This window comes from Malania oleifera, chromosome 6 (genome assembly GCF_029873635.1).
Source record: "Malania oleifera isolate guangnan ecotype guangnan chromosome 6, ASM2987363v1, whole genome shotgun sequence".
Lineage (NCBI taxonomy): Eukaryota > Viridiplantae > Streptophyta > Magnoliopsida > Santalales > Ximeniaceae > Malania > Malania oleifera.
This window is the reverse complement of record NC_080422.1, coordinates 98,664,463-98,691,303: the sequence shown is the minus strand read 5'-3', so window position 1 is coordinate 98,691,303 and position 26,841 is coordinate 98,664,463. Positions and strand designations below refer to the sequence as shown.

Genomic DNA, 26,841 nt, shown 5'->3' with positions numbered 1-26,841 from the left:
GGTTTGATTTAGATATTTCTACAAATATGTAATTACAATATTGGTTACACATAATTGAAATTAAAATGTAACTTGGACATCTATGTATATAATTTTGTAATATATTGATACTTTGGTTTGATTCGTTCGAATATGTGAGTAAAAAATTACATAATTATATGTACATAATTGGTTTGTTTTGCTCATGAGTGTACGTAATTATGCAAACCAATTAATATGTGTGCACGCATGTACATAATTAAGTAATTGGCTGATAAAGATATGTACGTAATTATATACATATGTAATTATATTATTGGCTACAACTACCTCTTGAAATTAAACTATATAATTAATTACGAACTCAATACTAATGTTTGAATGCATGCATATACTTAATTACATAATTACGTACATATTTTTCAATCGAACAATAGATTGAATAACCTTCAAAGAGAGCAGGAAGACGTACAATGATAATGTTTGAAGATAGCTATAAGTTTCACCATGTGCAACAATTGGTTTCGCATGCTTTAAACTTAAATGGGAAATGGGTTGACCCATGTCTAAATGGGTATGGGTCATAAATGGGTCAAATATTTTATATAAATGGGTCATAAATGACCCAACCCATCTTGACCCATACCCACCCACTTAACATGTGTACTTGTTAATTAAGAAATTTCACAAAATTTTTAGATTCTGAAATAACAACAACAACATCAAACCAAGCCTTAAATCGCATTAGTTGGAGCCTCTTGCATGAATCCCCTTCCACCAATTTACATGATCATGGACAATTTCTTCCACAATTTTTTAACTAAAATTCTAATATAATTAACTAAGATTTATAGCCGTAAAAAAATAAAACTGACATTCAGTTCAATATGAAAGAAAAAATTTAAACAAAACTCCCACTCACACAAAGACTAAAAATAAAAGAATAATTATCAAAGAAATTTTAACAAAAATCTCATTTGTAATGAAAAATACAAAAAATATACCGACAATATTTGAACAACTTGTACATGTTGCACTTGGTTGAATTTTTCATTGAATCTTGGCATTGAGATGCAAATTCTGATTTGGGAATAAATTTACTTTCATTCATGAAACACCATCAAAATGCCAAATCAGATTTCAACACAAAATTAAGGAAGAGAAGCCAAGAAAAATAATAATAATAATAAAAAAGTGAAACATGGATCATTCTCCTCTCTGAATTGTTGGTCACTGGGGGTGTCGTTGGAAAATGTTGAAGCATTCAGTAAATTGGAAGACCAAATAATTAGGCCTGTCCTTACTAAAATAGCAATACCACGTAGTAATAATGCTAGATGACCAAAATAACTAGTAACTCTCGTCCTCAAGCTAGAGTATAGATATCATAATTCAAACTTCACATAAGTTGTTGCAATGACTTTCTGTGCAAGTTTCTTCTAAACAAGTGACAATCGACTTCAATGGATTTTGTCTACTCATGGAAGACTGGGTTGGAAGCAATATGAATAACACCTTGATTATTACATATCAACTTGGCTGTAAATGATACCAAAAAAAGAAGTGGTAGACATAAAATAACTTGGGATGAGGTAGAGAGGAAGGATTTTATAGCTCTTAAGTTAGTCGAAGAAAATTCCCTCAAACGCATGAATTGGTGGAAAAGCGTTCATATAACCAAACCCACGTAGTGGGATTTAAGGCTTGTTGTTATTGTTATTGTTGAACTCCACAAACCGAGAATGTGGAAAATCAAGTTCTTCCAACATGTTCATTAACCAAACATATTCACATGTAGGGTGAGCCATGGCTTGATACTTTGACTCAATACTTGACCTAGACAACATAATTTATTTCTCATCTCTTCTAAGATACAAGTTACCAACAACAAAAATGCAATACCCGATTATTAATCTTCTTTCGAAAAGTGATCTAATGCAATTAGCATTTGTATATCCTTGAATATAAGTGTGACCTTGATTTTGATATAACATACCTCTTCCACGTGCACCTTTGAAGTATCACAAAATGCAAATGATTGCATCCTAGTGACTTGTTCTCGAAGACTCTAGAAATTGGCTTATAACATTTGCTATGATTGGTTGAGCAATTGTAAGATAGTATAACTTTCCAACTAGTCTTTGATATCATAAATGGGCACCCAAAAAATCACCCTATTTAGGATCCATGGGTGTACGGTTTGGATCCAAACAACTTAGTCTTATATAAAAGATTAAAAACATACTTCCCCAGTGGCGAATTGGTTCCATATGAGATTTGGATAATTTTATACCCAAGAAGAATTTCATCCTAAATCTTTGGTCTTAAATTTATCTGGTAGAAAATGCTTTGAGCATTGGATGCCTCGATTATCTCCACAAGTAATCACAATATCATCCAAACACAGAACAAGCATGTATGACAATAAAATATAGAGTGATCTATTGCACACCATTAGAGATCAAACTCAAGTATTATAGTACTGAATCGACCAAAACATGGTTTAGGAGACTGCTTTAAACAATACAATGATTTCATGAGCCAACACACTAAGTTTGACTCTAGAAACAAACCTAGGTGGTTCCTCCACATCCTTTTGAACATCACCACGTAGGAAGGAATTCTTCACATCGAATTGATGTAGAGGCTTCTAAAATGTGGTGGCTATGGAGATGAACAAATGAGGCAAGTTGGAGACAAAGGAGAATTCGTCTTAATAATCCAAACCGTACACCTAAGTGTATTCCTTAGAAACAAGGTGGTCTTTTAAATGGTCACACCACCATTAGATTGATTTTCACGTTATACACCCAATGACAACTAGTCAAGACTTATAAAGATGAAGAGGTACCAATTCCTAAGTATAATTATCCTATCATGCACGCATCTCTTTCAACCATTGCAATCCTCCATTTAGAATAGGCTAAGGTTTCGAAAATAGATTTAGGAACAACAACAAAATATCATAGTATTAATAACATAATATTAAGGTGATAAGAAATCATAGAAAATGAAATTTGAGATTGGCTTCTGTGTGCATGTGCTTACCTTTCTAGATAGCAATGGGAAGATCAACATTTCTGGAAATGGGTCATCAGATGAAGAAATGATAGGTGTAAAAGTAAAATTTGGAGGAGACTTCTCTTGAGCTGCCATTGTGTATACACTTGCAAATTAGCACGATCAAGGTGCAATAAAGACTTAAACTAGATAAAGATACATGATTGGACGAATATAATAAACCAGAATCAAGAAGGTTAGGCAGAGGAAGGGATTCGTTGAGATCAAAAGCACTCAAGGAATTGGAATAATATGGTGTAGACTAAAAGAAAGTATCATAAACAAAAAATGATGCAAGGTAGGCACAAGATAACTAGTGAACAATACCAGACTTAATCATATAGGTAGCAAAATTGGGTACTAAAGTAGTTCTTAGCAGTATCACTTCCAAGTAGGAGTGTAATCGGTTCATTTTAGTTCAGTTTTAGCCAAAACTGATGACTAGATTGAAATCACCGGTTTCCAAAATTCTAGACTGAAACCAAACTGGAAACTGAAGTTTCAATAGAGAATCAAACCATTAGTTTAACAGGACTGTTTGTTTACCTTTCGGTTTTTGAATATTTTGGATTGTAAAATTGAAGCTTCTTGGGCCATCATCTAACCCACGTGATGTGGCTCGATAAAAAATAATGTATAATTAACAGAGGCATATACGAGCCCAATATTAAGCCCAGTGGCCAACCCAAGCAGTCAGCACAGGCCTTTTCACCTTTCTTTGATGGGTTGGGAAGAGGAAGTCTTGGCTTTTTGTAAGGTATAGGAAGATTTCGCACTCACAACCTAGCTGAAGTGAGACAACTGTAATAGGGCATCCGAACATAAAGGGCGTGCGAAGGCGTGTGGCTGTGGGCTACAATTCAAGGAAGCATTTACCCCACATTGACCGAGTACAAGGAAAAGAGATTCTTGATCTCCTTTAAGACCTATTCTACTTCCCCCTTCAGTTTTGTTACACACATGCCTCCAAGATCAAACAACCAAACAATAAATTTGCAGAATTAAAATGAAATAAAAATGTTTAATTACATATAATAATATAACTACGGTTATTTTAAATTTAAATTACATACAGAGCTAAACTTCAGCTTTTTTGTTTGGTTTACATACAAAACTGAAACCAAAATCGAAATTGGAAACCAATGTTTTTTATTTTTTTTTTAATAAAAAAGTTTAAGAATAAAAACTGAAAACCGTAACTAAAAAACCGAGCCAAGAGTGAGACGGTTCGGTTTCGGGTGGGATTTTGGTTTTTCTATAATATTTGCACACCCCCAGTATTATGTACTCAACTAGGAAAATCAATTAGTTGTTATTTTGTAAGACACAAAAATTCTGAATAATTCAAAAATGATACTTTATTAAATAAATCCAAGTCGTCCTTGAATAGTCATCAAACAAAAGTTACAAAATATTGAAACCCCCCGATTAAGAATTCAAACATGCTAACATAAAAGGGCTGACCGCCCATTTATTGACTTAGGAAGCAAATTGATGCTTTCAAAATTGACAAGGCACACACAAAAACAGAACTAGGATAGGTGACCTCCTAGGAAGTCCTCGTGTTGCACCCCTTTTTTTAAAAAAAATGCCCCCATGGGCATGGAACAGTGGTAAAGCAGGCGGGGATAACATGAGTATCAGAGGTTCGATTCCCATTGGTGACAAAGTCATGGTGCGCTTTGTAGCTCCTTAGGGGGTCCCATCCGCACGACGTAAAGGAGGGGCCATGGGAGGGTAACCGCTTCCTGAAATCAACCCAAGTGTGAATAAGCCGCGACCGCATCCGATTTACCTGCCCAACGAACTAGGGGGGAGGGTTGCCAACCTATGAGTTTGGTGCCGCATCGGGGCGGGGGGGTCTGAAGAGGGGCTTGTCGATGGCTGGAGTTCTCACAATAATCCAAAAAAAAAAAAAAAAAACCTACTTTTTAAGCTTGTCTAATGAAGGTGTACCCAGGCAACAATGGATTTAGAGTGGTGTAGTAGCAGTGCGGGCAATAGAAGGAGATAGCAACTCAAAGTAGTGAAGTTCACAAAACCTAATGTCAGCCATCAAGTCTTCCTCGTCTTCAAATCCTAAATGACAACATAGCAAGGAAAGGGTGTTCTTGAATAATTCACGGTTTTTGTAATCTTGCGAACAAATATAAGATTGAAGTGAAATTTGGGAATATACATAAGAAAATAAAGAGAGACAGAGGAAGTGGGATTTCTGTCCCTATTCCCCTAATGGTAGCATTGGTTTCATTAACAAGGGTAGGACAAGGTAAGCTTTCAAAATACTAGAGAGTGGGAAAGAAATTTGTCATACCAGTCACATGATCAATGGCGGTTAAATCTAAAATTGAAGTACTAGTGTGAGAAATTGCAAGTGGTAGGGATACCTAGCAAGAGATGCAACAAGAAGAGAAGCTTGCTAAGAAGGTTGATACTACTAGAACATAGAATACTCATCCACATATATAGTAGAGTGCTCCCCACCTTAGCCTGAGAAGTTGGAATTTGAGGTGGTTGCATTGGCCATGTGTGGCGGTTTACCGTAAAGATCCTAACATTCCTCAAGTATCGCCTCCTTGTCCAAAGAGAGGGCACTTGTCAAGAAAAGGGGGGGGGGGGGGGTTCTACCATGCCCACCCCTAGAACTTCTACTTGGTGGAAAACCATATCACCTTGTGTAGTGAAAGAAGTATCCTCAAAGAAATAGGTTCAAACACCATAAGCAGAGGCTAAGGAATGTGTACAGGAGGAAGCATTAAGCACAAAGGAAGTGAGAATAAACATCAGCAAAGGATGGCAACTCTACACTACTGATGATTTGGGACCATCCCAAACTCGGTTTTAAATTTGCCATAACCTGAAGAACTTTCATATGCTTCCTCTGCTTTTGCATCTCACAGACATTCGTGGTTATGGGTTGCGCAGTGTTGAATTCCTCATGGATGATCTTCACCTCTGCAGAGTACTCTTTGCACTCCCATTTCCATGTTGTAACTGAAAATACTCCATGGATAAATCGTATATACAATTATACATGTAATGTTATTAGAATATAAGAGCTTTACATAATCTCAAATCTCTTTGCATACATCCAAATGCGTGCACATTTGTGCAATTTAGGATTCCATTGAGTTTCACAGTAGGGAGATTATGAATGCATCTTCTAAGATCCGAACTTCTTTTCATTTGTCATTACTAGGTGCGAATTGAAACAAGTGTTCAGGTTTACCTTAAGAGTGTCAAATAGATCTTGATAGCCTTAGACTGTAGCACATAATTCTTTGTGTACAACTTCTTAATTGTTATCTATGACAATGATTAAGGAAACATGCTTTACGGATTCATCGACTCCACCCCAATTCTGACAAACAAGACCATCAATGAACAAGGGCAATGGCTGGAACAAACAAAACAACCACAAACAAGTGAACAACTGAAATGACCATGAACGAGTCACCAACTAGCATAACACTGCCACAACCCCACGAAACTAACACACAACCCTAATGTCACTACCAAAAAATCTTTCACAAAGTGTCAAGAGTGAAAAGCCAGAGAAGGTTGGATCTTTGAACAAAAGACATTACCCACAGCTTGATACTATGGGGTATGGAGGTATTCAAGGCATTTAGGAAGAAACTGGAGCAAAAACAGTCCTTAATGAGCTCTCACGTGCTGATGTGTGGTGCCAAAATCCGGCTTTCAGTCGGCACGTGGGGGCTCCTTCGGTGATGAAATTTCAGTGTTACAGATCTGCAATATCTCTGGCTATCTATGGGGTTGATTTGCAAAATCTGAAGGGGTTCTTAAAATTCTGACCTGGCAGTGCTGTCCAGGTATCTTTCTTGCGACTTTTGTGTTTCCTGGAGACTCTTGGAGTTGCTTCTGGTCTTTGGTGGTGTGGATGAACCTCCTATAGTGGCAAGTTTGCATGAGATCGCTTCGTATTGATGTGGTCACTATTATAGAGGTGGAGCCCTAACTATCATTTTGGGTATTTGAACCCAAGTTTCACTCGTCCTAGGTTTCATTTCATTATTGTTAACTTATTGTTTTGTTCACTTCACAAAAATTTAGCATATTAATGTCCTAACCCAAGCACAAGAATACCAGACACAAAAACCTTAAAATAAATTTGAGATCAAATTGTGATCTAATAAAAAAAACCAGGATTGAATGACTGAAATAGAATGAAAAGTTTCAATAACTGCATAGGTTCAGTCCTTGAGTTGATTATTAAAAAGTATGACACATCATGCAGTGAGTAACATAGCAAATGTTTAAATAATTATCTCACATAGTTTGCCACATGTTTTAGTAATCATCTGACAGATTGAAGATATGTAGCTTTTCAAACTTTTTTATTTTGGTTATTCTTCAATCTAATTTATTTACTAGATTACAGTTAACCTCAAATTTAGTTTCTAAAGAACATAAGAATTATAAATGCAAAAATTACCCTGACACAATGCGGTGTAGCACAGAGATAACCTCTTGACAGTATTTCAGTGGTTTCACCAACTTGGTAAGCTATTTCATCTTCTCCATAGACAACCTAATACATCCACAAAGAAAAAAAGGAGTTAAAAGAGTCAACATGCGTCTATTGGAATAGAGACAAGAATTTCATTCCACCAAATTTTGTTTCTTTATGAACGGCTATTTACTTGTGCATGCATGACTCATGTGACATATAGGAAAGACACCAAATCAAAGAAGGATATACAGATGCTGTTTCACAGGTTTATAACTGTGGTGGAAAACGCATGACACAACAATTTATAGTTAATACATTTATTCCCCATGATTTTAAGCCATAAATATTTTGATTTGATTGTAACATATTTCCCAAAATCTGGCCAGCGCTTAAAAAAATAACATTTTCACAGTTATCTCAATTTTTTTTCTAAAATTCCCTTGAACTGAAATACCTTACTTTACTTCATTAACATATTATATGAAACCTGGGACAGAAATATGCTTTTTTTACTTTTCTGGTTTAGTTGGAACCTAAACATAACCAGTACATTTTCAACTTTTACCTCACTATTTAGTTATTATTCCGACAAAATATCCCATTTAAAAGTGTGAGATATCCCATGATATCAGCAACATAAATTTTAGTAAAGGGGGAAAAAAAGCAAAACAGAATATGAAACAAGCAATTGTAAGAGGCTGCAATCAGTTGGATAATAAAAAATGTAAGTAAACCCATGCATTTCTGGAATTTCAAGAAAAAGAGTAAGTACTTGGACAATTTGGCCAGTTCGTGTCCTGATGTAAAGACCAGCAGCACTATCAGGGCAAGGTATTTCTACATTGTCTCTCACAAACATGCCACAGGTAAGACCTACATAATGAATTCAAGTGAAAATTAGATGCATAATGACCCAAAAAAAAAAAAAGAACTAAAAACTTGAGACTGCACAAAAAATAAACTTTTTTTATAGCCAAAGATATGCATTAGATAGAATAAGAATGTTCAATCAGGAGAAGAGACATCTCCTTAATAAAGCCGAAGAAACCCCAGGGAAAACAAAAGAAGAAAACAAATAAGTGTAAAAAAACAATCCAAGGAAATCAGCACAGCGTAAGATGTAATGCCCCGACCTGCCACGTGAGCCCGGGGTGCTACTAAAGTGACATCTGCGTACCTAATACCATAATCATTTAACAATAATGCAGCGGAAGTAATGAAACATTCTCCATACATACATTATCAGAGTTCTAAGTTCGTTCATACATAAAGGTTTCCATGCATCCATATTACAATCCGACCAAAATTGGACAACTAGTTCGGTCCATACGACCATCATACAAGCCCTAAGCCTGACAACATAACTTACATACACTAGAGTTCTTACAGACACTCTAAAAAAAGGAACTAATCTAACTTTCACCCCCTGATCCTGCTAAGCACGATGCCTGTAGTTTCCTGAAAAGATGATTTGTATATTGGGGTGAGACACTTCTCAGTAAAAGTGATCAAGTTAATATGAGTGTGTGGGCAACATGCTTTTAGTGCTTACAGAAAACATTCATTCTTCATATAACCGAAAATAGTTGTCTTAACATCATATGTACATATATAGTTGGAAATACTCGTTTCGTTTTCTTGACATAAACACTTCATTCATTTCATAACGTCATCATTTACATAAATGTACATATATGCATGCCATGTATAAACCCCCGTGGTTAGGGTTGTGCTGCCCGAAGGCTAGACTAAGCTTGGGGTGATCAACCCAGACAAAGTCCAAATTCATCCGCGTCATAACTCCAACTACGCAGGCATCCACAACGTACTTGCGTGCCCTGATTGCCTTATCGTGTCCTGAAAGTCTGACCTTCCAGGTATGGTACACCCTCTACCGAGGCTAATCGACATAGACCACAACACCACTCTCACAGTACAGTGTGGCGCACATGGTCACATATATAAATCCTAACAACAGTACCGTGCTCCAAACATAATGGTCCATCAGGGTTCCTAAAGCATATCGTGTAATTTAAGTAATAAAACCATATTTCATAATCATTTCATATAAAACCTGACATGTAACTTCCGGCCCTCGACTGTCATATCATACTTGACTCACAGCCGTTAAACATATACCTGGCCCTCACGACGGTAAACATCATCCTGTATTTTCACAAGCAGTTCCAGTATATTTTGCAAACAGTTCAGTATTTCACAAACATTCATCATTTCGGTTATAACATAATACATACATACCATTCACCTTCCACACAATCTCCTGTACTTTAAACATAACCCATAGGCAACCATGAAAACATAGTATTTATGGTTTAAAAACATAAAACCAGCCTTCCCACCATTCATTTGTATTTAAAGTAGGATACCATATATCCTAGGTTTGAAAATGACCTTTTGAACGGTCGGTTTTTGAAACCTCAACTGAAAACATAAATACACTCCATAAACATTTCGTACGGTTCAAAATCATTAAAAAGCTGACTTAACTAGATCCCTTTACCTATTTCCTGAAAAACAACCCAAAATGCTCGAAAACTAAACCCTAGCTTTTTTCCGATTTCGAGAATCTGCTCCGTTAGACTTGTAGATATTCACTCCCTGATCCTCGTGCTAACTTCCGATTGTTAAAACGGGCAACGATCGGTAAAAGATCGAAGTGAGAGAGAGAGAGTGGGCGTGGGTTCTAGAGAAAGATAGAGAGAGAGTTATATAAAAAAATACATAACTTAGCTCTTAAGTAACTAAAATATCTCCTCCAAAATATTTATATATAAATATCTAAAAATATCTCCTCCAAGATATTTATTATTATATTTATTTATTTATTATTTAATTTTATTTTATTTTTGTTCGGGTTATTACATAAGAAGTCAATAGAGAATGCTAATCCTGCTAAATATCTAAGAAGCATATCCCCTTGAAATTACCATTACCCATGCACCACACAAAGAAGCCAAAAATGAATCTTCTCCTAGACCAACAAAAATGCTAATTTTTTCCCTGAACAAATAAGCGAGTTTTGTTCCTTCTACAAACATCAAAAACTACTGCAAATAAAGCACTAATCCATAGAACTTTTCCTTCCTTCTTCGTACCAAACCCAACAAAAGATATTGCCGAAACTCCTCCATTGTCCCTGGACAAACCCAAATTTCTCCAAAATAACTGGATAACTTGTTCCGAACCTTCCACCCAAAATTATAGTGCAAGAAAAGATGCAGTGCAGATTCTGAGAAGTTAAAATAAAGCATGCATATATCTGGAGAGAAAGCCCTTAAAGGCCTCCTAATCTATTTTCTAAACATTGGATACTAAACTAGTAGACCTATAATTAGAAATCTTAATCGACCTACTTTTCCTCGGCACCAGGTAAGTATTTATATATAAAGAAGTCTGCACAATTTACTAAGTACTAACTTATGTTCTTAAAATATCTTGCACGGCTAATTGGTGGATGATGTATGAATCAAGTGCTCCAACCATAAGGAAGCTAGCATTGCGCATTTTGTGACAAACTGCATCTTCACCAGCTTGTGAACAAAATTGGAGCACATTTGCACTTATTCACAAGAAGCAAAGAAATAGACTAGCCTACACCAGACTTTAGTAGCTTGTTTTTTGTTATTACAACAGGAAACTTCAAATAAGAGATATGGTGGCCAAAATGGACAAAGTGGCTGAATAAGATCCCTTGGACCTTCTTGAAATATCGGTTGAATTGGGTGACGAGGAAGAGTATCCACTTTTCTAGTGGATTAGACCATCCCATCTTGATGAACGAGATGACAATCCCCACCCACAAATGGCCAAGCATGCACGAGATGAGATTGGCATTGATGTTTATCAAGTAATGATAGAAGAAGTAATATCTAGCACCGATGATTCACAAATGAATCTTGGGTCTAGATATGGAACTCAATCCACTATGCCTTCTGGTGGTGAAGATGATAATGACGATGACGATGCTAGTGGTAACAGATCTAACCTCGGCAGTAGTACTGGGCAAGGTGGTGATGGTGGGGACTATGAAGAAAATGAGGGATGGCAAGATTATAGATCATAAGTGGAATACACATCCTCCCCAACTAGAAGATGAGGGTTTACAAATAGAAACGCGTTCAGTTGATAAGCAGTACAGTCGTAGAAGGGAAAAGGGAGGATGCATCAAATAGAAGAGGAGACCTTTTCCCTTAGTTTGGAATCTATGAGTATAGGAACAGAGCATGACTCCAATAGTTATAGTGATTATCAACATATGGCCAACCGTTTCCATATGCATATGAGCATGCACAACAAGATGGAAATTGGCAACCACATACCTATGGGTATGGACAAACAGACCAAGAATATAGGTATGGCCAATATGCAAATGCAAAACAATCCTATGGACATATACAACAAGTAGAACCTCCAAAAAGGCATTTGTATCTGGAAGTTCCCTCTTCCTATTTTCGACTGAGGCACGGGCAGTTCTTGATGCCCTACAAGATCTTTTGGCCGAGTAAAAATTGCCATGAAGCAAATGACTATGGAAGAGTATGAACAACACATGTACACCTATACTCAATATTTTGGAAATTATATGACATGGAATGATTATTGTATACAATATATGTCATCTCGAAATCCCAATGAAAGGAACAAAAGAGATGACTTTGAGCCACCAATAAACTTTATGTGGTATTAGATCATTAAATGTATGATATTTATTGAAAATGTAGTTATTTAAAATGATAAATTTATTGGTTTAAATCATCAAAGGAATAGCTTCAAAACTTTACAATCATTTGAATGTTCTTCACTTCATAGCTTGTTTCGGGATATGCGGTTTAATACTCTAAACACTAAAAACTTGTCATATATGCATTTTTCAATGTATTTTGATACCATATTAAGCATAATCATCTATTTTAATATTCCCTAAAGTTTTATTGTAATTTCTTTAAATCGAAATCGAAATCGAAATTTCCATCGAAATTGAAATTTAAGTCCTTGATCAGAAGTAAGTATGGACCCATGGAGATCTATTTCTCATATTTATCCCCTATTTACTCCTCACATTAAATTTGCGTTGGGGAGGGGTTCTCCGATTTGCTTTTGGAAAGATCCATGGTTAGGGAATGATGTTCTAGCCACATTTTTACTCGTCTCTTTTGTTTGAGCTTAGGGTAGAATAGTATGATTCCTTTCTTTGTGGTTGATTCGGGTAGCCCTTTGGTTTCTTGGAACTTTCATTTCAAACTGTCCTCTTTGTTGTCATTATTGAACAATTGTCATCTTTCTTCAGCTAGAGATACTTGTTCTTGGGCGTTGGATCATTTAGGGGTGTATTCTTGTAAATCATTTTTTGAGTTTTTGACCCATTACAATTTTTGTTTCCCCCTATATTCTTTTATTTGGAAAGCAAAAGCTCCCCCAAAATTAAGGCTTTCATTTGGCTGATTGTGCTTAATAGAATCAATGCTAATAACCTGTTGCAGACTAGGAGAAGGCCTTCTCTCCAGGTCTTTGTGTGCTCTGTTACTTGAGTTCTGAAACAGCACCTCATCTGTTTTTACACTGTGATGTAGGACAAGTATTAGAACTTAGAGACAGGAAGATAAATGAGAGAATTAGGGCAGAGAATTAGAAGAAGAGAAGGGAAGAAAAAGAAAGAAAGAAGAAGAGAGAAGAAGGAGAAGCAGCAGAACAAGGCCAGAACTGAAGAATAAGCAGAGAGAGAAGGACAGAAAGAGGAAGAACAGAACAGATATGGGACAGGAAGGAGGAGGAGGAGGAGGAGGAAGAAGAAGAAGGAGGTGGAGGAAGAAGGAGAAGAAGAAGAAGAAGAAGTAGCAGCAGCAGCAGGAGGACAGAAAAGACAGAAGAAAAACAGAATTTGAAGAGAACAGAACACAGATGAGAGAGGAGGAAGAAGAAAAAGGAAGAAGAATGCAGGAACCTGAAGGGGAGAGAGAGGAGGAAACTGCAGCAACCTGAGTTCAAATCAGTAACTGTACAATAATTTACATGTCCGGCACTTATACCCACTACTAACTAAAACACATATTTACATAAAATCCCCAATAAAACAAGAAATTACAAAATAACCTCAAGGTACTTAAATACAAAAAATAAATCTAAATTGACTAAACTTATAAAATAACAAGAGTTTTCCCAAACTAGAATATAAAAACCTAGATACAATATGAACATCTAAAATTCTCCATTGGTTGTTCTCCATCACACTATGAATGCTTGCAGAATCTGGAATAAATTATTTTGTGTGTTGGGAGAAACTTGAATTTGCCCTGCATTGGTAGATGGCATGTTGTCTAATTATTATGAGGGCTTTGAAAGAAGGAAGAAGAGGGCTGAACATTGCAATGTGGCATTTTCGCAGCTTGCATAATGCAAGGATTTTTTCAGGGAGAAAATTCAATTGGCAGCTTGTCTGGGAGAAGATTCAATACCTCACCTCTTTATGGTGCATTGGCTTTGGGTGCTTCAAGGAAGTTAGCTTTCCAAAGTGTTGGAAAGTTTCCAAATTTATCTAGTCAACTCTCTTTGATTATAGGAGAAATTTCTGTAATTATGTAAATATTCTTAGGAGATATTCTAGGATGTATTCTTAGGAGATATTCTAGGAGATTTGTTAGCAATTGTCATTCTTTCCTTTTGTTATTCTTTCCTTTATTATTCTTTCGTTTTAGATTATCCTTGTAGTCTATAAGACATTCAGATTGTACTTTATTTTAAAATAATAAGAAATACTATTTCAACTCTTCTCCACTTCTAGATGGTATCAGAGTAAGGTTTTCTTTTCCTTTCGACAGATATAGCCTCTAAAACGTACGCCTTATTGCCTTAACCCTGTTCAGCCTCCATTATGTCTGAAATTTCCGAAACTTCCACCATGGCCAGACCTGAACCTGTGGTCAACACCAAAACTAAAACCAAAGTAGCCCATACTGAACCCCATTCAGTCCAAATCACAAATATCCATCTCAATGAAGCCAATGGTCTCAGTCAGTTCGAATGTATATCCGTGGGAGAGGTAAGATTGGGTACCTTACTGGTGAAACCAAGGGCACTGACAGAGCCGACCCATCATATGCTATATGGGATGCTGAAAATTCCATGATTATGGCTTGGCTTGTGAATGCAATGGATGAAGATATTAGTGCTAATTACATGTGCTATCCTACTGCAAAAGAATTCTGGGATAATGTTGGTCAGATGTATTTTGAGCTTGGAAATTATTCTTAGATTTAAGAATTGCAACAAAAAATTGGCAAGACCCAACAAGGGGAAGACAGTGTGACTAAGTATTTTTAATGTCCTTAAGGGGCTGTGGCAATACTTGAATCTATTCAATGATTATGAATGGAAGAGCCCTGATGATTGCAATTACAACAAGAAGATGGTGGAAAATGCAAGAATTTTTAAATTCTTGGCTGGATTCAATGATGAGTTTGATGAGGTCAGGGAGAGGATTCTTGGTAGACAACCTTTGCCTCCAATCGGAGAGGTATTTTCTGAAGTGAGACGCGAAGATTGTTGTTCGAATGTTATGCAAAATAAAAAAGGGGCTGATGGAACAGTGGAGAACTCGGCGTTGGTTGCTGCTAATCCTACTGTTTTGGCTGCTGCTAATGCCTCCGTATAACGGTCATATCCCAATCAAAAATTGAAAACAGAATGGAATTTCTATATTTCTTAAATAATTTCGTACAAACCAATATACAGTATTTATAATACAATAGGAAAAAAAACTAAATATGGAAACAATCCCCTAAAAGAATCTCTTTCAATAATATACAATCCTCTACATATATACTTAAAATACTTCAAGATACTCGGGATTTCTACACTCCCCCTCAAGTTGGATCATAGATATTGATCGTATCCAACTTGCAGATGAAATCATCAAAGCTTTGTCGGGCTAATCCTTTGGTAAAGATGTTAGCAGTTTGTTCCTTGGTAGGTACATAAGTCATACAGATGGTTTCTTCTTCAACCTTCTCTTTGATAAAATGTCGGTCCACTTCTACATGCTTAGCCCTACCATGTTGAACTGGATTGAGAGAGATACCGATGGCTGCTTTGTTGTCACAATAGAGTTTGATAGGGAATTTCACTAGGATCTGTAATTCTTCCAAGAGTTTCCGTAACCACAGTCCTTCACATATCCCTTGTGCAACTGCTCTGAATGACTCAAGCCACTATATTTTGTTTTTTGCTCTACCAAATTACCAAATGTTCCCATACAAAGGTGCAATATCCGGTGGTAGACATTCTATCTTCCGCTAATCCTACCCAATCCGCATCTGGGAAAATTTCTACTTCCTTACTTTCACATTTCTTGAAGAAGAGTACTTTGCCCAGAGGGTCCTTGAGGTATCTGAGGATCTTGTACATAGCATCTAGGTGAGTCTTTTTCGCTGAATGCATGTGTTGGCTTACCATGCTTACCGCAAATGCAATTTCGGGTCTAGTATGTGATAGATAGATTAGTATACCAACCAATCTCTGATACCTCCCCTTTTCAACTGGTATTCCGCAGTCTTCGACCCTCTTTACTGCCTCAATCAGGGTTTCACTAGGTTTGCATCCAAACATGCCGGTTTCGATTGGGAGATCAAGGATATACTTTCGCTGAGAGACACTGATACCCCATTTTGATCCAGCAACTTCCATTCCCAAGAAGTACTGCATTTGTCCCAGGTCTTTAACTTCAAACTTAACAGCTAGGACTTTCTTCAATCTTTCCATCTCCACTGTATCATCTCCAGTTAGGATTATATCATCAACATACACTATTAGAATTGTTTTCTTACCACTTTCAGACTATTGGAAGAACATAGTGTGATCTGATTGCCCTTGTCGATATCCTTGGTTCTTTATCACCTTTACAAATCTGTCAAACCATGCTCTGGGAGATTGCTTGAGTCCATACAGGGAGTTCTTGAGTTTACATACTTTTTTTTCTTCACCTTTCTTACTGAAACCTGGTGGTATCGTCATATAGACTTCTTCTTCTAACTCGCCATTTAGAAATGCATTCTTAATGTTGAGTTGTTGTGGCGGTCAATCTAAGTTAGCTGCCAAGGACAGGAGGATCCGAACTATATTCAATTCTGCCACTGGTGCAAATGGCTCCATGTAGTCAATGCCATAGGTCTGTGTAAACCCTTTTGCAACAAGTCGGGCTTTATACCGTTCAACCGTCCCATTAGCTCTATATTTCACTGTGAAGACTCATTTGCAGCCTACTGGCTTCTTTCCTTTAGGCAAATTCATGACATCCCAAGTTCCATTTTTTTCAGGGGCCCACATTTCCTCCATGACTGCTTCCCTCCATTCAGGAATCTCCAGGGCTTCTTGGATATTCTTTGGAATTTTTATTCTACCAAGGTTAAAGGTAAAAGCACGATACCTTGTAGACAGAGTTTTATAAGACATGTATTTTGACCAGGGATATAGAGTACATGACCTAGTTTGTTTTCTGACTACAATGGGTAAATTGATATCATCAGGTGCAGACTTATCAGAAGGAAGCTCATGGTCATCTATTACCTGATTAGGATTGGGCGTGGACTCATGGTTGCTCAAAGCTATCACTAGTTCTAACTCTCTTGGCACCTCAAGTATGAGATTCTCCTTGTTCTTTATTTTTGGCTTTCTTAAGTAAACAAGTATTTCCTTATTATTTTGTTTTTCTGCATCTCCCCCTGAGTTTAACTGATCTTTTGCATATGACAGGTCAAGAAATGATGCAATGGCATACTCAGTAGATGGCACAGATTCATCAACAGAAAAATAAAAGAACCGATCTTCACTCCACTTCTCCCCATGAAGGGAGAGCTTTTGGAAATAAGGAGTGGTTTCAAAGAATGTGACATCAAGGCTAACAAACAATTTTTTTTGTGACAGGGTCATAACATTTGTAGCCTTTCTGAGTAGGAGAGTAACCAATAAAAACGCACTTAATGGCACGAGGTTCCAATTTATCTTGATTGTGAGCATGAACATGAACAAATGCAATACATCCAAAGATTTTTAGAGAGAGATTGGAGTGGAGCCGAGAGTTAGGAAAACATTCCTGAAATTTCTGGAGAGGAATGGCAAAAGAAGACCCAACTTTGGCATTTGATTAATGAGATGTGTAGCTGTTAAAATGGCATCGCCCCAAAAATATTTTTCATATTTGTAGTGAACATCAATGCCCAAGCTACCTCAAGAATATGCCTATTTTTATGTTCAACAATCCCATTTTGTTGAGGGGTATCCACACAGGAACTTTGACAAATAATTCCATTTTCTTGAAGGTAATGTCCCAAGATATCCTTGAAATATTCCGTACCATTATCAGTACGTAAAATTTGAATGTGAGTTTGGAATTGTGTTTGAATCATGGAGTGGAAACTGACGAAAATACAACAAAGTTCTGTTTTATCTTTCAACAAGTAAACCCAACAAATATGAGTATGATCATCAATAAAAGTAACAAACCATTTCGTATGAGTCGCTTAAAAGAGCATGAGGGCCCTTATAAATTATTGTGAATCATAGTAAACGAGCTAGATGGTTTGTATGCAGACTTTGGAAAGGAATTACGTTGGTGTTTTGCAAGTTCACAAATCTCACACTGAAAATCAGAAGACGTTTTATTTGAACAAATAAAAGCAAATAAACGTCTTAAATATTGAAAATTTGGATGACCCATCCTAGAATGCCATGACAAAATTTCATTATCCTAAGAAACTGATGCAGAATCACAAATAGCATTTTGACATTGTTTACTCATATTCGCCACCTCAAAGTAGTAGAGTCCCTCGCACTCCTTAGCATTGCCAATCATCTTTCCCGATGATAGTTCTTGGAAAATACAATGAGAGGAAACGAATTTAGCAGAGCAATTGGAATCTTTTGTTAATTGGCTAATGGATAACAAATTGCAAGACAGTCTAGGGATTCGAATAGATGATAGAAATTAGTTATATGATCAGAAGCACCAGAATCAATGATCCATGGTGATTTGGAATGAGAGATGGTATTTAAGGTTGTCAAAAAATTACCTCGATGGGCTAATGAACCAGAAGGAATACGTGTGGAAGAAGCCAACACCTCAGTTAGCCCGTCATGTGGAAAAATTACCGCAGGCCCTGGAAGTGCTTTTCCCCCAAATGGCGATCCAGCAATTTGGAGCTAGAGGGTGTCGTCGTCGCAAAAGAGGTCAGGTTCAGTGTTTGACACCAGATTCGGCCTCCCGATAGAGTGAAGAAGGCGATCAGCATCCCTGCTTGTTGAGTATCCCAAATGATCACTGCGGTTGCCATAGTAGTGGTGGTCTTCTAGGGGTTGCAATTATAAGAGGACAGCGATTGTACGATTATGACTTGAGCGTGACGGCTGATCTGCCGCCAAATGATGGCTGCAACTTTAGGCGAACCTGGCTCACCGACGTTTGAATGGCCGAGTTTTGTCGAGGATGTTCCAGGGTTTTTTGCCTCATGGAGCTTCAACTGCTGAATAAGAGGCTTTCCATTCGACAGCACTGGCACCTTCATCGGAGCCAACTGATGGAACTTCCGAGAAGGCATCGACTGCGACAACTCAGGGCTCACTCTCTCCTGCTTGCTTGGAGAGGGTTTTGGCGTGGAAGGAATCATCCTTGATGATGATGACGATGACGACAACGACGACGACGAGAACGATGATGAGGAAATTAAAGCTTCGCGACACAAGATCGGGCGGCGTCTGAGAATCCAATCCCAGTCATCATTGGGCAATGCGGCCAGGATGCCAAATTTCTCCGCTTGCGGTATCTCGCGATGACGTTGGCAATGCGCCTGATCCGTGCCGGCGTCGCCAATCCAGAAGATGTTGCCTACATCAAGCTCGTCGCCGCCGCCGCCACCGACTACGATTTTCGGTTGAGACAGAGAGCAGATGTTGAGGAATCGATCGGACAATGGAGCTCTACTGTTGATGGCACCGTCTGCCATTGCTAACTAAGGTTTAGAAACCTAACTCTGATACCATGAAAACATAATGGAATTTCTGTATTTCTTAAACAATTTCGTACAAACCAATATACAACATTTATAATACAATCGGAAAAAACTAAATATGGAAACAATCTCCTAAAGAATCTCTCTCAATAATATACAATCCTCTACATATATACTTCCCTAAAATACTTCAAGAAACTCGAGATTTCTACAAAAATCTCGAGTATGGTGTGACTATTGTAATAAGCCACGCCATACCCGAGAAACCTGCTGGAAACTACATGGAAAACCAGCAAATTGGAAGAGCAGCAAACCTGGACCTGGAAACAACCAAGTGATTCCTAGAGCAAATGAAGCCCATACCAATGTTCTAAGTTCAAAGCAGATGGATCAACTTCTTCAACTGCTGAAATCCAATCCGATATCTGGTACTTCTATTGGTTCCTTGGCCCAAATAGGTAATATGCCGAGTGCCTATTCTAGTTCTTTAGCCTTTGCACCATGGATTTTTGATTTAGGTGCATCCGACCATATGACCAGTATATCTCAATTGTTTCAAACTTATTATCCTTGTCCGGGTAATAAAAAGGTGAGGATTGCATATGGGAGTCTTTCATCCATTGCACGAGCAGGTTCAATTAGAATTTCTGAGAAAATAGAATTAAATTTGTCCTTCATGTTCCTAAACTTACTTGCAATCTTCTGTCTATTAGTAGATTATCTCGTAATTCTAACTGTCGTATCATATTCTTTGATTCTCACTGTGAATTTCAAGACCAAAACTCGGGGGCGATAATTGGCTGTGCTAGGATGATCGATGGCCTTTATTATTTTGATGATACCCTATTTAGCAATAAACAAGCTCAAGGCTTGAGTGGTAGTACTAGTTCAATCCTTGTACATGATCAAATAATGCTTTGGCATCTTAGATTAGGGCATCCTAGTTTTTCTTATTTAAAATATTTGTTGCCTAGTCTGTTTAAAAATTTGGATTGTACTTCTCTTCATTGTGACATTTGTCATTTATCAAAAAGTCATCAAGTTCCTTATAATTCAAAAGGCTACCGTGCATCAAAACCTTTTTATTTGTATCATAGTGATGTTTGGGGTCCCTCTAAGGTTACTACCTTATCCGGGAAAAAATGTTTTGTGGCTTTTATAGATGATCATACTCGGATTTGTTAGGTATATTTGATGAATGGAAAATCTGAAGTTGAAATATTATTCAAGAATTTTTATACTATGACCATAAATCAATTTCACACAAAAATAAGCTTACTTCGTACGGATAATAGTATAGCATATTTTAACCAAGTTTTTGGAAATTTTTTGAAAGAAAGAGGGATTCAAGATCAATCCACATGTTGTTACACCCCACAACAAAATGGCATCGCTGAAAGAAAAAATCGTCATTTACTTGAGGTTGCATGGACTATAATGTTTTCTATGCATATTCCAAAATATTTGTGGGGGGGATGCTATTCTAACTTCTTGTTGTCTTAATCAATAGAATGCCTACCCCTGTGCTGCAGTATATCACTCCTTTGGCATGCCTAAAAAAATCCTTTCCTGATAATAGGATAATTTCTTATCAGCCTCTAAAAGTATTTGGATGCACTGTTTTTATTCATATTCCAGCTCATCTTAGATCTAAACTTGATTCTAGGGCTGAAAAATGCATTTCTTGGATATGTTCCCAATAAGGGAGGGTACAAATGTTTGAATCCAAAAACAAAAATAAATTCACATCAGTATGGATATCGTTTTTGTTGAAAATCGGTCTTACTTTAACCAAACTTATCTCAAGGGGAAGAAAGAGAGTAGTGAAGATCAGTTTTGGCAAACTTCTATACCAATGCCTAATGTTTTCCTTGACATTGACATCCCTGTACAAAAAATTCAAGGAAGCTAATCTGCTTGTACAAAGCATAAGGGAATCACAAACAAGGGGAGAATTGCCAAAATAATTCCTCTTCTGAGCTTCGTGTTTATACTAGAGGCAAGTATTGTTCTAATACTAAGGATCATCCCACAATTTCAGAGCAGAATCAATCATCACCTCCAAAAACTGGTCATTTGGAAATCCTAGGCAATACTTCCACTACACTTCCAGTTGATCAATCTACTGACCTTGATGTACCTATAGCCATTAGGAAAGGAGTTTGAACCTATACCACACACCCCAGTGCGAAATATTTATCATACAATAGACTCTCTCATAATCATAGGGCCTTTACATCCAATATTTCTCACCTATGTGTTCGAAGGACCATTCAAGAAGCTATGGACCATCCGGATTGGAAGTTAGCAATTCTTGAAGAGATGAATGCACTATGGAACAACGGTACTTGGGAACTTGTTGATTTACCAAAGGAAAGGAAAAATGTAGGTTGCAAGTGGGTGTTTACAATTAAATGCAAGGTTGATGGCAATATAGAAAGATATAAGGCGAGACTCGTTGCAAAAGGGTTTACACAAACACATGGAATTGACTATCAACAAACTTTTGCTCCAGTAGCCAAGATAAACTCAATCCAAGTGTTACTCTCCTTAGCTGTACATTCTAACTGGCCCTTACACCAGTTGAATGTAAAGAATGCTAGATGAAGTGTTTATGGAATTACCACCAAGTTTTGAAGGTAATCTTGGCGGAGATAAGGTGTGTAAATTGAAAAAAAATCATTGTATGGGCTCAAGCAATCTCTGAGAGCTTGGTTTGAATGCTTTGGGAACGCTGTAAAGGGTCATGGTTACAGCCAAGGTCAAGCTGATCACACCATGTTCTAAAGCAATAAAGTGAAGAGAAGGCTGCTATTCTAATTGTCTATGTTGACGATATTATTTTAACAGGTAATGATAGCAAGGAACTTGAGAAATTAAAATAGATGCTTGCTAATGAATTTGAGATTAAAGGCTTGGGTGACTTGAAGAATTTTCTCGGTATGTAATTTGCAAGGTCAAGAAAAGGTATTTTTGTTTCACAAAGAAAATATGTGCTCGACTTGCTTGGAGAAACGGGTTTACTAGGGTGTAAAGCAGCTTAGACACCTATAGAGCCTAATCTTAAACTACAACCTGCCAAGCCATTGCTCACAATCCAGTGCTTCATGGTAGAACAAAACATGTTGAGGTCGACAAGCATTTTATAAAGGAGAAGCTGGATAGTGGACTGATTTGTTTACCCTATATCTCTACTATTGAACAAGTAGCAGATATACTTACGAAAGGACTACCAAAGAAGCAATTTGAAAATTTGATCGGCAAGCTGGCTATGGAAGACATCTTCAAACCAGCTTGAGTGGGAGTGTTGAAAAATTTCCACATTTATCCAGTCAACTCTCCTTGATTATAGAAGAAATTTCTGTAATTATGTAAATATTCTTAGGAGATTTTCTAGGATATTTGTTAGCAATTGTCATTCTTTCCTTTTGTTATTCTTTCATTTATTATTCTTTCCTCTTAGGTTATCCTTGTAGTCTATAAGACATTCAGATCGTACCTTATTTTAATATAATAAGAAATACTATTTCAATTCTTCTCCACTTCTAGACCTGCAAAAGCTGGAGTGCAGTCAAATTCTCAAATTCACAGTCTCAGTCCAACTCCAACCCATATGTATAAACCAAAATACCCCAAATAAAATTAATACTAATTGCAAGCCTGCAGCCACTCAAACAATAGGATAATCTCATACTCAACACCACATTGATTTTTACATAATTCCTAAGTAATTTCACTATACATAATCTCATCATTCTTCATTAAACCTCTCTAATCCTTATTGTTGTTAAACTTAACCGGGGACCCACAGTTAACAACAACAACAACAAACCAAGCCTTAAGTCCCACTAGGCGGGGTCGGCTACATGAATCCTTTTCTGCCAATTTACGCGATCATGAGCAATTTCCTCAGACAAATTCAGGGCTATAAATCCTTAATATCCATACAGCATAGCCGGTCTTACATAAATCCTTAGTCCCACAGTTCCTTTCCCTAATTTTACCAAGTTTGTATTAGGCCAAGGTCAACAAAAAAGGAACTTTTGGTTATAAAATAACCCTTAAAACACATTAGAAGAATATCTAAGCAAAAAATCTAAACTACTTAGTGCTACGTTATATGCATTGGACAAGGGATATTAGGCTTCTCAAGGAAGTAATAACATTACATTTTTGTACAATTTGAGATGAATTTGTTTTCTATTTCCATGTAATAAATTTAGTTCAAATGTAATGTAAATATCTATTTTTCTTTTTATTTTTTGTTTTTATTAACTTGTTAGAGGATTCATTGTTCTTCATGTAATATTTCATTTCTATTTATAGTAAAATTCATTCTTTATCAAACAAATTATTCATATGATGTCCAAATGCCTCCAAAATCAACACATTCATAATGCAGAAAATTTTATGCTTATGAGTACCAGCAACAGCCAACAATTGCAGTATAGAGTAAATGGAATAGATTTCATTAGCTGAAGAAAACAGAAATAGATTTGTTAACAGCGCAAAATGGGACATTAACAAGCCACGACCATTATAACTATGATATACAAGGAAGGGGTAAGACAGAAGTGTATGAAACAAGTAGTATATCACCAATTGAATGAACCGTCAAGTGAAGCATGCCCACTACGCTTGTCAATCAAAGAAGTCACTTTTTTCAAGCTCTATCAGGAAAGAAATAATTTAAAAGGATGCAGAGACAAATTAATCACCTGTCAAGGAACCATGGTCCGTATGCCATCCACACCAAGATGACATGCTGTCGCCATCATGGATACAATTACTGCAAGTGAATTCATAACTACTTGTTATCATCAAATCAAATCAACTGATGGAAGAACAAAAAGTAAAACATTCCACATTGTTTCAACGAAGTATTTCATAAAAATTCACTAAAAAGAGAACTCTAAATACAAGAAATATTGCAAATCACAAGACTCTTGAAAAAGGCTGCGAAAATCAGTTAAATAATACGTCAATTCAACCAAAGAAGCCAGAATGGACTTCATGCAGAGAAGGCACCATGCTTGAAGGAAACATTTTCAATTAATCAATTCAATTACAAGGATGCATATTCTGAGAAGAACATTCTACTTGTCATTTATGTTAACGGAGATACTTCAGGCAATTAGGCTGTAAATAATGCTGAAAATATGGCAGCATTTAAGTGCTGAAAATCAGGCAACAACTATGTAAATCTCTTCAATATAATGAAATCAAACCTGATGGAAAGAGCATTCAGACCAAAATTAACATGGTATCAGAGCTAGTTTCCAAGAGGTCCTAGGTTCTAGTCTTGTTGCCCGCATTTATTCTGTGGTGTTTAAGAAAAATGATTGTGCTCCCTATAATGGGTATCATTTATCGTGTATTTGGCATATCTCCTAAGTATCAATCATTTCATATTATTGTGTTCGCTCGCTTACTGCCACTCTTAACATTGTTTCTGTTCCTCACTCATATACCTAGGCAGCCACCCAAGCATGTTGGCAATAGGCCATGCAAGAAGAAATCCAAGCTCTTCAAGATAATCACACTTGGAATCTTGTGACTTGTCCCTCTAGTGTCAAACCTATTGGTTGTAAATGGGTGTACTCAGTCAAGTTTCGGTCGGATGGGTCACTGGACAGATATAAGGCTCGTCTCGTGGCACTTGGGAACCAGCAGAAGTATGGTATTGATTATGATGAGACCTTTGCACCTGTTGCCAAAATGACTACTGTGCGGATTATCTTGGTACTTGCTGCGTTGCAAGGATGGTCTCTCTGGAAGATGGATGTGAAGAATGATTTTCTACATGGGGATTTGAAGGAAGAAATCTATATGTCTTCACCTCCCGGAATGTTTGCTACACCTTCCTTAGAGGTTTGTCGGCTACGCCGATCCTTGTATGGACTGAAATAGGCTCCACGTGCATGGTTTGATAAATTTCGCTCTACCCTGCTTGCTTTTCATTTTACTCATAGTCAGTTTGATCCCTCTCTTTTTCTTCGCAAGACTTTGGAGGAGTTGTATTGCTTCTGGTATATGTTGATGACATTCTAATTACTGGTTCTGATACTGAGTTAATTAAGCAATTACAACAGCATCTCAAGGCCTCTTTTCACATGAAATATCTTGGTCTCCTGCAATACTTTCTTGGAAGAGTAAGAAGCAAGACAGAGTTTCCATGTCCTCCACTAAGTCTGAGCATCGTGCTATGTCTTCCACATGCTCTGAGATCACATGGCTTCGTGGGTTATTGGGTGAACTTGGTTTTCTCAGCTTCATTCCACTCCTCTTCATGCTGATAATATCAGTGCTATTCAGATCGCCGCTAATCCTGTCTTCCATGAGCGTATGAAACATATCGAAGTCGATTGCCATTCCATATGTGAATCCTTTGACAAACGAGTGATTACTCTTCCTCACATTTCCACCGAGCATCAAACTACGGACATATTCACTAAAGCTCTTTCTCAGCACCGACATCAGTTCTTGGTTGACAAATTGATGCTTCTTGATTTACCAGCATCAATTTGAGGGGGATTGTTAACGGAGATAATTCAGGCAATTAGGCTGTAAATAATGCTGAAAATCTGGCAGCATTTAAGTGCTGAAAATCAGGCAACAACTATGTAAATATCTTCTATATAATGAAAGCAAACCTAATGGAAAGGGCAATCATACCAAAATTAACAATTTAGAAGGATGGAAACACTTGCTCTGGTTTGCTTGTTGACCCATGTGCAAGTACGTACATACAATGGCATTCTGAATGCATGCCAGCTATTCAAATATTCCATCAATTCAACACACACACCCAGACATGCGTACCTTTTTTGCTTATTTATTTTAGGTGCATCTTTTATCCACACTTTACACACTTTTTTTTATTGTTTTGTATTCACTATATGGTTTTGAGCAGTGATATGACTCATGAGGGCTCCTTTGGAACAACATACAATGTTCCCATCCCATGCTTTGGTTCGTAGGTACTTTTGCCCGCCTACAACAATCCTATGGTTCAACTCGTAATAGGACTAATGGCTCCTTTTGGTCTTACTGTGCCATGTTCCTATGGTTCAACTCGTAACAGGACTAATGGCTCCCTTTGGTCTTACCGTGCCATGTTCCTACCTCGTGGTTCAGTTTGTAGGAGTTTTGACCACCCTGATGTTCTTACCCAATGGTCCGACTCATAATGGGACTTACTACGTGATGTTCCTACCCGTGATTTGACTCAACATGGCTTATTTGGGGTATCATGCAATGCTCCTACCAAGTGAGGTAACTCATAACCGCTCCTTTTAATTACCGCCC

General features: G+C 37.2%; 1 protein-coding gene across 4 annotated transcripts in view; it reads right to left on the bottom strand.

The window, feature by feature from the left end:
- The window catches only part of LOC131157673 (uncharacterized), a 109,821-nt gene that overhangs the window by 21,272 nt on the left and 61,708 nt on the right, over nucleotides 1-26,841 (bottom strand). For all 4 annotated transcript variants that reach the window (XR_009137305.1, XM_058112002.1, XM_058112003.1 and 1 more), the window contains 3 exons: nucleotides 24,252-24,322; nucleotides 8,289-8,389; nucleotides 7,499-7,594 (listed from right to left, as the gene is read on the bottom strand). Coding sequence is in view for 3 of the 4 variants with exons in the window: in XM_058112002.1 (XP_057967985.1) it covers nucleotides 7,499-7,594; nucleotides 8,289-8,389; nucleotides 24,252-24,322 (268 nt within the window). In the remaining variant the exon portion in view is untranslated. The remainder of the gene's footprint in view (nucleotides 1-7,498; nucleotides 7,595-8,288; nucleotides 8,390-24,251; nucleotides 24,323-26,841) is intronic.